Source organism: Mycteria americana, chromosome 2, assembly GCF_035582795.1.
Source record: "Mycteria americana isolate JAX WOST 10 ecotype Jacksonville Zoo and Gardens chromosome 2, USCA_MyAme_1.0, whole genome shotgun sequence".
In the NCBI taxonomy this organism is placed as follows: domain Eukaryota; kingdom Metazoa; phylum Chordata; class Aves; order Ciconiiformes; family Ciconiidae; genus Mycteria; species Mycteria americana.
Genome location: NC_134366.1, coordinates 13,827,522 through 13,845,511, shown reverse-complemented (window position 1 = coordinate 13,845,511; position 17,990 = coordinate 13,827,522). Strand labels below are relative to the sequence as shown.

The window sequence follows — 17,990 nt, the reverse complement described above, 5'->3', positions numbered from 1 at the left end:
CCTGTTTACTTTGCTCATTTTCCTCACAAAATCTTTGCACGAAAATATCAAGATGGATTGGCAAGACATGGGCAAGGAGAGATGCAGTTCTTGAAACACAATTTATCTCGGGTGTTGTGGGTTTTTTTTTTAATTTGAAAAAGCAAACAACAGGCTCCGCTCGAAGGTCACTCTCTTTACAACCCACACAGCTTTTGATTTTCCTGGGAACTTCCTGAACAAGCAAAGACAATCCCAAGATATTCCTCCCCCGCCCCCAAGGTCAATCCTGCCCAAACAATCGAATGTTTTGGGGTTGTGTTCCCCCCCCAAGCCCCGCCGTCCCGCTGAGGGGCCCGCCGCCCCCAGAGCCTCTCCCTGCCGAGAGCCGCGCAGCCGCCGCCGCCAACCGCCCCCCGCAGCTCCGCAGGCCGGCCCAGCCCGGCCGGGCCAGCCAAGGACGATGCCGCCGTGGCCCCGCTCTCCGCCGCAGCGCGGGGCGGGCCACGGGCACGGGCAGGCGGAGCTTCCCGCCGCCGCCAATGCGGGCGGGGGCCGCGGCGCCTGCGCCGGCCCGGCAGTGCGGCCCGTCCCGCCGCCGAGGCGCCGAGCCATGTGGAGCCGTTACCGGGTGGCCGGGGGCCTGCTGAGCCGCGGCCGGTGAGGACCGGGAGGGAGCTGGGGGGAGCGGGCGGGAGGGGGGGGGGGGGAAGCCAAGTCCGCCAGTCCTTTCCCCGCCTTGCCCGGCCGCGGCCCCTCTGCCGGCACTCCGCCGGGGCTGGCGGCCCGCCCTCCGCTGCCCCGGGCCCCGCCGCGGGCTCGGGCGGGCTCCGCGCTGCAGCCGGCTCCTTCGTGCCCAGCCGAGGGACGGGGCACGACGTGCCGTGTGCCTGGCGGCAGGCCCCGAGCGGGCGGGCTGGGAGTCCCCGCTCCCGAGGGGCAGCTCCTCGCTGGAGGCCGGCGGGACCCGCGGCTGGGCGGTTGCGCGCTCCTCGTCTGCCCCCCCGCCCCCGCCGCCGTCCCTCAGCGCGGGGTGAGGGTCGATGTCTCGTTCGCTGTTGTAGCCCCGGTGGAGCGAGCGTGTTTGCGTTGAAGGGGAGTGTTATTTCAGGTCTTTGAATCAGAAGTCATGGAGGTGGAAGAGCGTTTCCGCTAATGAAAGAGCGCTGCAGTACAGGATAGGCGAGCAGATCCATGGGTTCTCTGTAGAGCAGGTAAGCATCGCCCTTGGCTTATGTTTCCTCTGTGCTTGTGTAGCTAAATTTTCCCTTGGTTGGAAAGTGCATAAGTGAGGCCAGGAGTCTACACACTAAATATTTGCATAGGTGCTTTGGGTGGTCAGTTAAAAAATGATACAGGAGTTACTTGTAATTATCCCTCTGCAACCAAATTCTTTAGGTAACACATTAACACGTTCCTATAGGGAGCTAACTCTTGAAGGGTAAATAACGCACCCAGGAGTTTGTGTGTCTGCTACAGATGTTGAGCATTCAGTGTGGTCTCCTAAAAGTCCAGACAGATAACTGAACTTCCTTGTGTGCTGTTTTACGGAAGATATTCAAGCATTATTTTATCTCCTAAGCTGCTTTTAATACCTTTGTTGAGAATCTGTAATGGAAATAATATTTGGAATTTCTTTTTTTTTTTTTTAAAGAAAAAAGCAGAAGCAGAGGGTAAAGGTAATTTGCAAAAAGTGATTGCTGGTGACAGAGCTAGTGGTAGAACTGGGTTCCTTGATTTTTTTTTTTTTTTTTCCTCCCCTAACCACTGCCATTTGAATATATGCCTTTTCTTTGTATTTCTGATCGAATTGTTCTGGTCTTAGTATCTATATCAGAATAGTATAATTCTTTGGTTGTAGTGTATTTTAATTGTTGTGGTTTTTTAAAACTTTATTTTCCATTTACATACTACTTTTCCCACCCCCAATAAACCATAGGAACAAAGAATTTATTTAATACTGTATATGCCAGTATTATATACAGGGTCAACAGACTGATCATTGCTGTATCATCCATGATTTATTTGACCTAGTTGCAGTCACACTGTAATACAGATGTTTTCTTCCAATGCAGGTGACAGCTGTTCCTGAGCTGTTTCTGACTGCAGTGAAGCTTAGTCATGACAGTACAGGAGCCAGATATTTACATGTGGCTCGAGAGGACTCCAATAATCTATTCAGGTAAAACATTAATATATGTATAGCATGTTCCATCTCGGCACCAACTTGTGGTTTATAAATTGTAATCCAGCTTCATAACTGGATTTTTCTGTGATAACAAAGACAATAGTATTTCCTTTGTGGGACGTCCTTAGAGTTTTTCAGGTTGGAACAGATGTCATGAGGCTTGCTGCTCAAAACAGGGCCAGCACTTAATTCAGATGAGGTTCCTCAGACATTTATCCAGGTGAAAATTTCCAAAGACAGATTCTACAACCTCTCTGGGCAACCTGTTCGCAATGTTTGACTGTCTGTATGGTGGGTTGGTTTTTTTTTTGTTTTGTTTTTTTTTTTTAAATATCAAGTTGGAACCTCCCTTGCTTCAATTTATGAATATTGTCTCATGTCATTCCATCATACATATCCTTGCAAAGAACCTGTCTTCATCCTTGTAGGTATTGGAAGGCAGCTATTGAGTGCCCTTGATGCCTTTCCTTCTCCAGGCTAAATGAGCCCAGTTTCCTCAACCTCTTTTCACAGGGCATGTGCTGCAGCCCCTGACCATCTTTGTGGCTTTCCACTAAACTACTCCAAATTTATTATAATCTCTTCTCTATTGGTGAGCCGAAAACTGGACTTTCTGATAAATTGCCTTATAGTTGCAAGATGTAAAACAGTTCTTTTTACCATAACCTTCCATGAAGATTTTTTCTGAGCCTTTTGGCTAAAAAAGAAATGTGTTTAGTTATGTGCTGAAAACTTCTGTACCACCTCCTGCGATAGAAGTGCAGAGGTTTTATACCCTCTAGAAGAAGTGGCTGAGCACTCAGGAGTCTTAAGAACTCAGTAACTCTGCATCCTGCTGTATGCCGTGTTAGTTACTAGACAGTGATAATGTTCCCATAAATCTCAGCTGCAGATGGGAGGTGGATGGACTTCTCATCACAAATATTCCACTCTGTGCTCTCTGTCTTGCAGTATACAATTCCGAACCACTCCAATGGACAGCACTGGGGTCCCACATATCCTCGAGCATACTGTGTTATGTGGTTCTCAAAAGTATCCTTGCAGAGATCCGTTCTTTAAAATGTTAAACAGGTCGCTGTCCACTTTCATGAATGCATTCACAGGTGAGCCCAAAGTAAATAATGCCACTTAAAATGCATGAGGTTTTATTGCAGTAGAGCTGTCTGTCATGTTTCCTTAATTTCCCTTTGGAGAGCCATTATTATTAAGTGTGAACGTTGTGAGTGAGAGATTAAAAAACTAACAAGGCAGGGCAACAAAATAGATCTTGTTCACTTGGCAGTTACAAAGTCCCGATAGAACTGGATCTTTATAGTATACAACAATGCATTTAATTATTTATATATATGGCAAAAGCAAAGTTTTCATGGTAAAAAAATTGCAGCATTAGACTTTTGTGTATTCCTCAGGAAAAACATGCATCATCTAGTAAGTTTCTCCACTTCCAGTTATTTATATAGACGAGAGGTTAAAAATAAATGAGGGCAAAATGCATCTCAGACTTTCTAAAATTCTGATCTCTTTACATTTATTTATACACAGCTAGTGATTACACACTCTATCCATTTTCAACACAAAACCCCAAGGATTTTCAGAATCTCCTGTCAGTGTACTTGGATGCAGCTTTCTTTCCATGTTTGCGGCAACTAGATTTCTGGTAAGATGTGGACAGCTTGAGATGTATGCAAACCTTAAATTAAAAAAAAAAAAAAAAAAAAACAAAACCAAAAACCAACCAAACCCCAAAACCTTCAAACTCCCAACACTTCCTGTTACTAACTTTTTCAGGCAAGAAGGTTGGAGGTTAGAACATGAGAATCCAACTGATCCTCAGACACCTCTAGTCTTCAAAGGAGTTGTTTTTAATGAAATGAAAGGGGCATTTGTAAGTTTTGTGAATTTTTGTTTTAAGATCTTATACGTGGTAAAGTGGCTTAAGCAGCAGGCTATCAATGGCATTATTGCACCAGAGATTTGCATTCCTCCTTTGTGAAATTTGAGTCCTCAGTAAAGTCAGCAATCTGTTACATGGTTATTCTTAAAGTTAGCCTGTTGAAAGTTGTTTATATGTAAAAGAACACCTTGCTAATGGATTTTATTGTAGAATTGTCTTTTAAATTGACATGATAACATAGCTAGTTTTATCCAAGTACCTGGGACTACAGAACAAAATGCTTATGTGAGGAGGAGCTCTTGTGTAAATTAGAGCTCTGAGGTCTTATTATTGAACACCTTTTATTTTTAAAATGTGTTTTGATGACTTTTACTGAAATGTGGCATTTTCCTCTTAAGACAGATAATGAGAGGATATTTGCACAGCACCTGCAGAATAAAATCCTTCCTGATCACACTTATGGTGTAGTATCTGGTGGAGATCCATTATGTATTCCTGATCTTACATGGGAGCAGCTTAAACAGTTCCATGCCACACATTATCATCCGAGCAATTCCAGGTATCTGAAATTTGTGACTAACTTACTAGGTTATATAGTGAGTTAGCACTCTGTTCATATTTTCGTGAGGGAAAACCACCGATACAGTGTTTCCATACATATGGCCAGCAACTTAGATAACCTATGCCCACCAGCAGCTAGGACAGCATTGAAGCAAGGAATTTGCTCTATGGAGAGAAGTGAAGGGTGAATTGGAAGCAGGGGCTACTGAAAGAGAGATGGCTGATTTTCTAGAGTACGTCTGCCTGCTTGATTATAAGGATTTATTTTGGGGATTTTTGTTTACAGATTATTCACCTTGAACTCATATGGGTTGGGGGGGAAATGGAACATACGAAGTATTTGGCAGTAATGTTAGGGAGTTATGATACAAGTAATGCCCATGAGTCTAGGGGTTCCTATCCTCCTTGAAGTCAACAGAGATTAAAAGTTATAAAAAGAAGTTACACATGAACGGCTGTTTATTTGCTCCTGAATCACACATTACTGTATCAGGTTCTAAATAATGGATACCCATTTGAGTCAGATACTAATTCTGTTGGTACTGCTAAAAGTCATTTTGCCTGAAAATTTGAAGGTGATATGGAGGGAAATCTATAGTATCATTGTTTCTTCTAAACCAATTTTGCGGTCAATCTGTTAGACTGATTAATTCACTTACGGAACATCAACTTGTGTCATAGTAGTGAATTCACCATCCTTTGTTTTTTTCATCATCCCAAGTATTCTGTTGTACCTGTGTTTAGATTTTAATCAGGGACTAACATTTACCTGAGACATACCTCATCCTCATATTTAATCCAGTGGAAATCAGCAATGTTTCTTGTAGGTATGAGAGTGTGCTTTGGTAGAATGACCCACAGGACCCAGCCATGTTTTATAGATCAATTGAGATCATCGTATTTTATATATTATGTGTGAGGACCATAAGAATTTTGCCTTCTGAAACTTTAGACTACTGGGATTCTGGCTTCAATTACTAATATTTTTTCTTGGAACATTGTATATTGCTGCAAATAAAGGAATTCTGTTTCTTTGTGGGCTCCAGAGCATAAGACAGAAGCTGGAAAACGTGGAATTTTACCAGCAAATCCAGGGATTTTATGTATATGGCAAACTGGTGGGCCTTTAACCTAGGGGCCTTACAAAGCATGTTCCCTTCTAGATGTAACTGAATCACTGGAAATTACATGAAATTCAGAATATAATAAAAGCTGTTACTGTAAATATAATGTAAAATCTGATGCTTAATCTCAATCTTTCATTTGAAATGCAGATTTTTCACTTATGGTAATTTTCCACTGGAGCAACATTTGAAACAAATACATGAGGAAGCATTGATAAAATTTGAAAGGATTGAATCAAATACTGACATCCCAAAACAGAAACTCTGGGAAAAGCCTGTAAGTATAAAAAAATAAATTGAAACAAAGAAAGAGAAACAGTGCACATCCAATCTTGGAATTGCAGAAACTGAATGTAACAGGTTAACATTTTAGCCCAGCCTGCTGGAGTTACTTTGTTTAGAAGTGTGTTTGTGTGTAAATGAGCTGAAGTATTTTTTGTTTTGGTTAAAGCAAGGGAAAAACTACATTTACTTTTGAGTTTCAGTAATGTAATGATTGCATGCAGTTGTTTATTTTTCTTATTTCCAGTTTTCAAGTCCTTCAGCATTTGGAGCATTGAAGCATTTAATGGAAAGCATTTATAGCTACTTACACAAATACTGATACTTAAGTGTCAGGAAGTATGCCCTCTAATGGTACCTAAACTTCCAAACAGTGGTGTCAAAAATAACTTTCTCCATTCTCCCCCCCCTCCCTTCCCACCCTGGCTTGTCCAGAAGCTTAAGCATTTCTTTGAAACCCAGCTCAGAGAGTTAATTATGGCCAGATTTTCATGATCAGCTCCTCTGTTTCTCCACTTGTAAAAATTTAGATATGACTCATATTTTTCACGATATCCTGTGTTTGTGTATTTACTTATGAATATTTAATTTACTCATGAGTCTCTGTAAAATTATTTGAAATCTTTGGAAGGAAGATGCTATGAAGCTGCAAGCAGTAAATTTTTTATTTGTAACTTCTGCTCTGAGTTTAGTCTGCATCAAACGTATTTATTATACTTTACAGAGAGAACACAGTGTAACATGCGGCTTAGACTCATTTGCTGCTGATCCTTCCAGGCAGACAACTGTCAGCGTCAGCTACTTGTTGACAGAGTAAGTGTATCAAAATGAAATTCTGAATCAAAGGCTCATTTTAGAACTTTAAGCAAGATGTAGCCATATTTCAGGTCCCCCAATCCTTCTTCATAAATGTCATCTTTAAGTTAAATAATGTCATGGGAAAGCTAGACAAATCCTCCTATAGTAAATGAAAGTTTAATTACTAAGCACAATTTTTTCTGTCTTTTTCTTTAGCGGATAGACATAAGGAAAATCAGCCATTATCTTACAGAACTGTTCAGTGGATTAGACTTTTGGGAACGCTGGCTTCCTGTCTTTCAATTTCTTGCCATGTGCAACCTTTTCTGTATGACCCTACTACTAACTTCATCTACCCTTGCAGCCTAATTTAACTTGCTTTACTGCTAGTTACAATAAGTGAAAGACGTAGAGCTCTATTAGTTCCCTAAGGTTTGGTGCCATGTTCATAACTGACAATTATTTCTCCCTTGCTCCCTCTACATTGTTTTATAGAAGTAATTCTTTTGAAATGAACTCAGTGATGCTAAGTGCCTCATATTCGTAGCTTGATGTTTTTTAAGAACTATGAATTTTTCTTCAGTATTACAGACACTTCTGAAACGTTCACACTAAGCCTGTTGTCTTCACTGTTGGTTGATGGGCCGAATTCTCCTTTTTACAAAGCCTTAATTGAGTCTGGTGTTGGTACAGATTTTTCTCCTGATGTTGGGTAAGTGTTGCAATTTACATTTCATCACTATAAGCAATATTAGAAAAGTTGCAAACCACTGTTAAATTGGGAGAATTCATCTCTCATACAGGCAATTTACACCAGAATAATCTTATTTTAATATTAAAACATCTTAAGATTTTTCTACTGATGAACTATAAAGCATTCTCAAGCATAATTTTTGGCTCGTCAAAATAATTCGATAGAAGCTATGTTAATTTAAACAAAGTTGTACTGTTTAAACCTCCTGAACAGGAACAATGGGTAGATAAAAACATGGTATACCTTCAGTGCCCTAATTTACTTGGGGTTTTCATCTTGGTCATTTAGTATTACTCAGAAGAGTTTGCTAGCTCTTTTCTGTACTGTGTTACCTTTGCTTTTTTGCTTTAATTCTGTGATTTAGTAGTAGGTAGGTTTGGCACAAATATGCTTTTGTGCAGTTAGCTGCCATTAACTTGCCATTGCCTCAGTACAAAAGGGTATTTCTGCCAACACTTACTTATTCAAACTGTAGCTCTTGCAGCCATTCTTCTGAGCTCGCTCTGTGCTGCAGATTAAGGGTGGGTGGATTGTCTTCACCTAACTACAGGCTCAGCTGCTTATCATAGTTTGCCTTTATTGTCAGCAGAAAGAAAGAAGCACTTTCAGGACATGATTCATCTGACTGATTTTTAGACTTCAGGATGACAAAAATAATGTCTTCGTTTCCACTGGCTGTCTCAGATGTTTGAGTGGGAAACCTTAATATACTCATCTATGATTTTAATGCCTTAGGGTACTCTGCCTGGCTTGAACTGTCACTATGTGAAGTCATGGGTTTCCTGCGAGTCCTGTGTCATGCATGCCAGTGCTATGCAGACATCTTAATATCACAGGGCATGGCAGTAGAAATCCGTCTTTAGACACTGAAGTAGTGATTTCAGTTGTTGTATGTTTTGTCCACTGAGCCTTTTCCAGGTTGACTATATTAATATCGTGTTGAACCATACAGTGAGTTGGCTTTAATTTTCCTTAGTGACTAGACAAGAATAAGTTTGAGTCCAGAGATCAGTATTCCTGAATTCAACATCTGCGCCTGTCACTGAATCCCTTCTATGTTTTTTAGACATGAAATAGTGGATGTCTAGAGTTGATGAACACCTATTGCTTTTTGTTTGCTGGCTTTGGTTCAAGCTGCTAGGTGTTCCATATTTCTGCAAGTGTCAATTTGTCTCTCTAAAGATGACTCCTTATGGTTAACCCTGCCTGACAGCTTGAACAAAATTATCTTTACTTTTTTGGTTTTAAGGACTATTAAAAATAATTGCAACAAACGTGGAACACTTCACCTTTACCACTTACTTTACAAATACTGCTTTAGAAGTACAAATTTAACAATACCATTCCACTCACCTGCTTAAGTACCATGTATGTGTTTGGCGTTACAGGCAGCTAAAATTTTCACCTTAAAAAAAGATACTTCGTTGCCTGAAAGTACTTACAAATGAACAGGAAGATGAAAAGAAAAGACCAGCTTTTCGTCTGTAACTGTTTTTCTTTCTCTAATATCGTATGCCGTGTGTTTTCTTAACAGTGCGCTACTGCTACTGAAATTGAACAAAAAAATGCTTTTAAGTTCCATTTCTTGCCTCTTTTCTTTCTATCTAGCTTTTAAAATCCTCTGTGTATGTGGAAATTGCGTGTGTTTTTCCCTTTCTTCTGCCTTTGCTGGCAGGTTTAATGCTTACATTCTAGTAGTTGTCACTGAGTTGGATATGTTTTATTCTAGGTTTAATGGCTCAACAAGAGAAGCTTATTTCAGTGTGGGTCTACAGGGTATTGCTGAAAAAGACATTGATACTGTGAAACAGATAATTGCTAGAACAGTTGATGAAGTTATTGCGTGAGTAATGCTAAATATTTGAGAATACTGTTAGTTCTTTTATACAGTCTTTTACAATTAGATATTAATAATATAATAGGCATGTAATAGTACAGGCATATATATAATAACATGCCTTAAAAATTTAGTTATATTAAAGTAAATGCACCAAAGAAGCAGTAATATTGTTCAATACTCTTAAAACTTGCATCCGCTAACTTCCTCTATTGTAGCATATTCATCAGCATAACCTTCAGGAGTTTAATGATATTAGTGCAGTTTCATTAAATGGCACAGCATGATAAGATTATTTCATATCAATTTTAATTCAGTGTGGAAGACATTATGTTGTAATGCTTCCTCTATCGATGTTATAATTCATTTTCATAACTTCACTTAAAGTGGTTAGTGTTAATGGATATGATTTCCTTCTCTCATCACCCCTTCCCAAAGGAAAGGATTTGAGGAAGATAGGATTGAAGCTCTACTTCACAAAATTGAAATCCAGCTGAAGCATCAGTCTACGAGTTTTGGACTTGCCCTGACATCTGTAAGTCTGTATGTGTGCCCATGTGTGGTGTTTTTTTAGGAATGGATGAGAAATCTACTGTTTACGTATGAAATATGGGGCCATTTTGTAGGCTCTTGATATGTAAAACTTTTCACTTAAGGGCTTTTCCTTTGTCATCTCATGTACATCTTTCTTCCTTCTTTTCAGTAGCCTTCAAACTATCGCTGGAGTCCACACTGTGTGACTTACTCAGGCAGTGAGCCTGTTGTCTTTGCCTGAATAGTAGCTTTGATTGCAGTAGCACTGATTACTTCTGTAAGAGAGGCATGCCATACTGGCTCTTCTAACTGTATGTTTTGGCCAGATGCCTATGTATTTTTAAAAATCAAATAGAAGAACTATAATTTTCTATGGAATTTAGGGTTGTACTGCTGTAATTTAATTTCAAGATTCACAAGTGAAAACGTACACTCATTTAATTCTTGGCTTAAAATTTTGATAGCAAAGCTGTTAGGGGAAAACATGTTCCATAGCAAAATGTGATGTCTTTGAGAAGTCTGCAAGTCGTTGTAAATTTCGGAGCAAGTTAGCTGCAGTATTTGCAGTCAGTTTGGAAATCAGGGCCTCCTGCTGCCACCTGTTCTCTGGTGTCCTCTGGTTTTTTTCTGCTCTGCAGCAACTTCAGTTGCTTACCAGCTCTTTTGCTTTGTCTCTCTCAAGTGTTTATCTTCTTCAGCAAGAACAGGAGTTCATTCCTTTGGCGTACAAAGTTAGGTAAAGCAGCAGAGTCCTGAATTAACATGAGACTTGTAAATTAGAGAGCACAACCAAGAGCTGTTTTAAATCAAATTGCCATACAGTGAAACAGACAAATTGTGGATATTTAATTGCCTGTCATGTGTCATAGTAGGATCTGGCAAAATGTGCCTGATTTTGATAGCCAATACTTTCTAGTATGTCTTCAGATTGTGTGAGTAATTCTGTGTGATTAAATATTGACGCATATACTTTATCTCTCAACATCTTTAAGTCCTGAAGTTGATTCAACTGTTAGGACTTAATTCTAGAAGAGAAAGCTGTTAAACAATTCTTGATTTTAAAGACCAAACAGTCATGCAGCATTTGGTGTTAATACTCCCATAGAAGAGGGTTATATTTCAGTTTGTTTCCCTGAGATAATGTTTTAGAAGTTGACCTGGAAAAGGGCCTGAAAGGGACCTAGTTATAACTAAAGTAATCATAGAATGGTTTAGGTTGGAAGGGACCTTTAAAGATTATCTAGTTCCAACCCCCTGCTGTGGGCAGGGACGTCTTTCACTAGATCAGGTCGCTCAGAGCCCCATCCAACCTGACCTTGAACACTTCCAATGATGGGGCATTCACAGCTTCTCTGGGCAACCTGTTCCAGTGTCTCACCACCCTCATTGTAAAGAATTTCTTCCTTATGTCCAATCTAAATCTACCCTCTTTCCGTTTAAAACTGTTGCCCCTTGTCCTGTCACTTCAGGCCCTCGTAAAAAGTGTCTCTCTGTCTTTCTTATAAGCCCCCTTCATATATTGAAAGGCCACAATAAGGTCTTCTTGAAGCCTTCTCTTCTCCAGGCTGAACAACCCCAACTCACTCAGCCTTTCTTCATAGGAGAGGTGTTACATCCCTCTGATCATTTTTGTGGCCCTCCTCTGGACCCGCTCTAACAGGACCATGTCTGTCTTTTACTGGGGGCCCCAGAGCTGGATGCTGTACTCCAGGTGGGGTCTCAGCACAGCAGAGTAGAGGGGGAGGATTGCCTCCCTCAACATGCTGGCCACACTTTTTTTTTTATGCAGCCCAGGATACGACTGGCTTTCAGAGCTGCAAGTGCACGTTGTGGCCTCATATCCAATTTTTCATCTACCAATATCCCCAAGCCCTTCTCTGCAGGGCTGCTTTCAAACCATTCATCACCCAACTTGTACTGATTACTGGTCATTGTCCCAGCATAGGTGCAGGACCTTGCACTTGGTCTTGTTAAATTTCATAAGGTTTGCATGGGGCCACTCCTCAAGCCTGTCATGGTTCCTGTGGAAGGCATCCCTTCCCTCTAGCGTATCAACTGCACCACTCAGATTGGTGTCATCTGCAAACTTGCTGAGGGTGCACTCAATCCCAATGTCTATGTCATTAATAAAGGTATTGAGCAATATCGGTCCCAATACGGACCCCTGAGGAACAGACACCACTTGTTACTGATCTCCATTTGGACATTGAGCCGCTGACTCCAACTCTTTGGATGCAGCCATCCAGCCAATTCATTATGCATCGAATAGTCCATCCATCAAACCCGTATCTTTCCAATTTAGCCAAAGGTCTTACAGAAGTCAAGATAGATGACATCAGTTTCTCTTCCCTTATCCACCAATGCAGCCACTCCATTGTAGGACACCAGATTAGTCAGGCACTGTTTGCCTTTTGTGAAGCCGTGTTGGCTATTACAGATGACAGCCTGTGTAATTGTAAATGTCGTGTGATAAGGATTCTCTAACTTCCCTGCTGTATTCCAGTCCTGTGCTAGCTTTACAATTAGAAGGACTTTCCTCTGTGTGATGTATTTATTTAAAACACAGTACAATAGGTGAACCATTGGCTGAAGGGTGCGGCTCAAAGAGTTTTAGTAAATGGGGTAACATCTGGCTGGTGGCCAGTCACTAGTGGTGTTCTCCAGGGCTCGATTTTAGGGCCAGTTCTCTTCAATGTTTTTATCAATGACCTGGACACAGAACTTGAGTGCATACTAAGTGAATTTGCCAATGATACTAAATTAGGAGGAGCCATTGATTCCCTTCAGAGTAGAGAGGCCTTACGGAGAGATCTTGATAGATTAGAGCACTGGGCAATCACAAACTGTATGAAATTTAACAAGGACAAATGTGGATTCTGCGTCTGGACTGTATAATTCTGGATGCACACATAGATTGGGGGACGAGGCTGGAGTGCAGCCCTGCAGAAAGGGATCTGGGGGTTTTCATTGATGGTAAACTCAATATGAGTCACATAAAGCCAAAAGGGGCCAACCTTGTCCTGGGGTGCATTAAGGGCAGTATAGCTAACTGGTCAAAAGAAGTGATTGTCCCACTACACTCAGCATTGGTGTGGCCTCTCCTCAAGTACTGTGTGCAGTTTTGGGCTCCACAATATAAGAAGGATGTAAAAATATTAGAATATGTCTAAAGGATGGCAGCAAAGATGCTGAAAGGACTAGAGGGCATGACTTATGAGGAGCTGCTGAGGATACTAGGTTTGTTCAGCTTAGAGGAGACTGAGGGGTGACTTCATTGCTGTCTACAACTCCCTCATGATGGGGAGCAGAGCAGGAGGTGCTGATCTCTTCTCTCTGGTGTCCAGTAATAGGGCACAAGGAAATGGCTTCAGGCTGCATCAAGGAAGTACAGAATGGATATTGGGAAAAAGTTCTTCATAGAGAGGGTGGTCAAAGACTGGAACAAGCTCCCCAAGTATACTGGTTTTGGGTGCCATGGAGTTAAATCTCTTCATAGTAGTTTGTATGGCTCTATGTTTTGGATTTGTGACCAAAACAGTGTTGATAACACAGGGGTGTTTTAGCTGTTGCTGAGCAGTGCTTACACAGAGTCAAGGCCTTTTCTGCTTCTCACCCCACCCCACCAGTGAGGAGGCTGGGGGTGCACAAGAAGCTGGGAGGGGACACGGCTGGGACAGCTGACCCCAACTGACCAAAGGGCTATTCCATACCATATGACATCATGCTCAGCATATAAAGCTGTGGGAAGAAGGAGGAAGGGGGGAACATTCGGAGTTATGGTGTTTTGTCTTCCCAAGTAACCATTACGCATGATGGAGCCCTGCTTTCCTGGAGATGGCTGAACACCTGCCTGCTGATAGGAAGTTGTGAATGAATTCCTTGTTTTGCTCTGCTTGCGCGCAGCTTTTGCTTTACGTATTAAACTGTCTTTATCTCAACACATGAGTTTTCTCACTTTTACCCTTCCCATTCTGCCACCCACACCATGCTGTGAGGGGAGTGAGCGAGTGGCTGTGTGGGGCTGAGCTGCCACCTGGGGGCAAACCATAACACCAAGGAAGTGGTCGTGGCCCCAAGCCTGTCAGTGTTCAAGAAGCATTTGAACAATGCTCTTAGATGTATGGTTAAACTTTTAGATTGCTTACTGAAAACCAGCACTGAGTTGTTATAATGACCTAATGGAAGCTTCAAATAAGGAGGGACTACTTTTATTTCAAGCGAATTAACTCGAGCATATTCTAAAAGAATACTATTCTTTAAAACACACTAGGGAATTTCCACAGAATAGATAACAATAGGTATTACTGAAAAAGTCTGAAGGCTTGTGATACCTGCTTGTAATTAAAGAGGTAAGAAAAGAGAAGGTGGTTTTGACAGTTCCAATGCATTTGTTTTCTACATGCTTTTAAGGGCTTTTTCTTTCAAATGTTTTGGGATTTTTTTATTTTGCTTTGTTTTGTTTTTTCCCCACTCACACAGAGTAGAAATGGAGAAGGTTTTGAAATCTTGCCCTGTGGTATATTTGAAGAACTTTCAATAGCAACTCAAGCAAACTTGATAGTCTCAAACTAGACAATAAAACTAGAATAAAAATCCTTCCAAAAGGAATATCCTGGGCATATTTCTGGTTATTTAGTATTTTCTCTCTCCAAAGTCCCATCTACATTACATGTTTGAGTTACCTTATTATAAATAATTTCATCTGACTGATACAATAAATGGGTAGGCTGTAATATTTATGTACTACTTTGTCTCTACCACTTGTTCTTTTTTTCCTTCTTTCTTGGGCTGAAAAATGAATTTATTTTAAATGGGAGGGAGGAAAGAATATTACAATAGATTTCCAGAATACAGATATACACACCTATGCAAAAAAAAAAAGAAAAAATGGTGGTTTGGTATGATAAAATTAGAGGAGAGAATGGAGAGAACAGGGGACAGATGATGATGGAATAGTCCTTTAATCTGAACAAAGACTTCAGCTTTTTTTTTTTTCTGCTCCAAATATATTAGAACTACTCATTAGATGTCTGCTATTCAAATATAAATGATAAGGTGGTTATGGAACACAGATACTGTCAGTTATAGAAATGCAGATGGATTGTCCTACTTACCTAGTTATTCTTTTCCATTCAGTATGTAGCCTCCTGCTGGAATCAAGATGGGGATCCAGTGGAGCTTCTGAAGATTGCAGATAAAGTCTCTCGGTTCAGGCAGTGCCTTAAAGAAAATCCAACATTTCTTCAGGAAAAAGTTAAAACATATTTGAAGGTGGGAAAACTTACAGAAAAATATCTGCAGTATTAATTTTTAAAATACAATTTTGTATTTGAAATTAAGCTGAAGGCTAATTTTTACAACCATACTGCCTATTTTTAGGTGTAGGTGAACAGCAGCACTTTTGAATAAAGCATGTTAATTTTAAAAGGTTGAAGTGAAAACTTTTCAAAATGGGAAAAATTGGTTGGACATGTGGAAACACACATACTAGAACATTGATAAAATGCTAATGTTTTACTGAACTGTGATGCCTGACGCTTTAGAAGGGTACATGGGTGTTTCCTAATAAGAAGCTCAGATGTGAACAGAGAGTTATAGACTTAGTTATGTGTTCCTTATACATCTTTCTATGCCAATACTCTTCTTCCTTAAAAAGACTTTGGTTGTAAGGAAGATTGTTCTGGTGCTCCTCAAGTTCAGTGAACTGCTGTCTGAATTTTGCTGTCAGTGCTAATTGCTTTCTGTTGTTTTCCTTGTTTTCCTCTCTATACATTCTACTGGAGTTCCTGAAGAATTAAAAACAGTAAAGACATTATAACATTGAATAGTTCTGAAGCCCTGAATTAGCTAATGCCAGAAAGAAAAAAATCCAGTGATAGCAGTGCAAAAGTGTTTTTTGGTGTTTGGGATTTTTTTTGTGTGTGTTTGTTTTGTTGGTGGGTTTTTGTTTTTGTTTGGGTTTTTTTTCTCTGTCAAATTGTTCAAGTTGTTTTGAAGGGCAGATCTATTATAGGTAACTGCCAACCTGATTTAATAGTGAGTAAATGCTGGTTCTCATATACTCGAAGGCAACCAAAGACAGTGGCGTCAGTTGAAATCTGTTTTTCTAAAGGCATTATTAGTGTCTGGAAGTAGTAGGGAGCTGTGAAGGTTTTGGCTTTTGTAGGGAAGAAATACAGATGCAATGTTTTTGAGAACGTCCTTTACTATGCAGTTCTGCTGAGGGGGCTAAGGCAAAACATGACTCAGTAGGAAGCAATGAGGATAGTTGGATGTTTTTATATCAGAAGATTATATGCACTGTTGTACATTGTGCCTGGAGATTAATAAAGCAGGGAAGGCTAGGAGCAATAATAGAATGCTGTTCATCCTGTCCATTTTACTATGCCTGGATAATTCTGTATTTCCCTCTTCAACTCTGTAGTCAATTAGGTTTCTGTAGTTTTCCCACATAAGCATGGGGGAATAAATTCATAACCCAGAATCCGATTACATTGCCCCAAATTATTGGCAGTGTCTTAGTGACAGATGTTGCTGTTTGACTCCTACTTTGAAATGCTCAATTTTTGAGGTCATTATCTTTTGAATAGCCTCCCAGTATTGTACAAAATGGAAGCTGCTTGAGTAATTTTGTTATTAAAATTCCACAGTCCGGTATAAACAAAGAGAAATTCAACAGCAGTTGTGACACTTGCATAATGCATGGAGTTCTCTGGCAGCAAGACTGATGTAAAGCATTTCTGAGCAGGATAAGACATGCACATTTTGCATCATATGGGATCTCTGTGCGCTCAAGCTTGGACAGGTTGAAAGAGGTGTGTAATGAAACCCTCCTGCGTTTAACCAGATTCCCCATCTTAGAACATTCTCCAGATAAAACTTGTGGCACGCTGTTCTATAGCATTCTGTACAGTTGTTTAACCTTGATTTAATTAAACTAATGAGTACTGTGTGCTGTTAAGGCATTGTGACTCTCTACTAAAATTTCACAGAAGGTTGTTCATGCTTGTTCTTGTGGTAAGCTGCCTCTCTTCCCCATCCTTGTAGCAGACTGTTTTGTATGAAATGAAGAGTTTAAATTGCCTGTTTGTGATATCTTAGACAATATGCAAGCCAAATGTTTCACAGGCTGTTTTTATCTACTGCTGATGAAGCAATAATCTGAGCCAAAACAGGAGGAAGTTGCCCTCAAAGTTAATAACGCTTTGTTTTGGGATATATTTTTGCAGGATAATCCACATAGATTGACTCTGTCAATGAGTCCAGAGAAAGATTACCATGAAAAACAAGCAAAAATGGAAGCAGAAAAGCTGGAAAAAAAGGTCAATGCTCTTTCTGAAGAAGAAAAAAACCAAATCTTTGAAAAAGGTTAACATGCTTTTTCATATTTTTATTTTAGTAACTGCTTAAAAACACAGCCATTTTTTTAGCTGGTGTTCTGTAGAGTATCTTAAAGTCTCAGGCACTCTCCAGCATTTGCTCTGAAAGGGATAATTTTTTTTTGTTGGAAGTTTGCGTATATGTGTTATGGGGCTATGCGGTGTAGTGTTTGCACTACGAGGTGTGATTGGTATATTCCATTAGTTTTAACCCTCAAAAATAGAATGATCAATGTCTCCAGTAGGGCAGAAGAAAGGAAATTGTTTTAAAAAACTGATCTGCTTATTCTTTCCCATGTTAACTTGCACTAAGGACAAGATTAATTCCACCATTTACCTTGAAGTTGTTTATTTTTGAGCATATGAGGTCTGCTCCATGCTCCTATAAAACTTATATTTTGTAATTTTCTTATCTTTTCTTCTTAAAAAGCCAACTATAAAAGTAATGTTGTGTTTAACTTATTCTGGGCAATAACTTAAACTTGGAAACCCTGGGCAGCCATCTAAATTTGTGAAAACAGTGATCTAATCACAGAAATCCTCCAAAAAAGTGGCGTTAATCTTCTGAAGCTTTGGTATTAGGCGGGGGATAAGGGAGCAGAAGATCAGACGAGGCTTTCTACTTATGAAGATAAATTGGAGAGTACTTAGAGGTGACCA

General features: G+C 40.2%; 1 protein-coding gene across 1 annotated transcript in view; it reads left to right on the top strand.

The window, feature by feature from the left end:
• The first annotated feature begins 490 nt into the window (after positions 1-490).
• PITRM1 (pitrilysin metallopeptidase 1) overlaps positions 491-17,990 on the top strand; it is a 30,238-nt gene continuing 12,738 nt past the window's right edge. The window contains exons 1-14 of the mRNA XM_075492439.1: positions 491-639; positions 1,091-1,193; positions 2,055-2,161; positions 3,119-3,270; positions 3,710-3,824; positions 3,956-4,052; positions 4,460-4,620; positions 5,897-6,023; positions 6,753-6,841; positions 7,410-7,538; positions 9,310-9,423; positions 9,856-9,952; positions 15,088-15,222; positions 17,181-17,319. Of these exons, the coding sequence (XP_075348554.1) occupies positions 593-639; positions 1,091-1,193; positions 2,055-2,161; positions 3,119-3,270; positions 3,710-3,824; positions 3,956-4,052; positions 4,460-4,620; positions 5,897-6,023; positions 6,753-6,841; positions 7,410-7,538; positions 9,310-9,423; positions 9,856-9,952; positions 15,088-15,222; positions 17,181-17,319 (1,612 nt within the window). The 5' untranslated portion in view covers positions 491-592. The remainder of the gene's footprint in view (positions 640-1,090; positions 1,194-2,054; positions 2,162-3,118; positions 3,271-3,709; positions 3,825-3,955; positions 4,053-4,459; positions 4,621-5,896; positions 6,024-6,752; positions 6,842-7,409; positions 7,539-9,309; positions 9,424-9,855; positions 9,953-15,087; positions 15,223-17,180; positions 17,320-17,990) is intronic.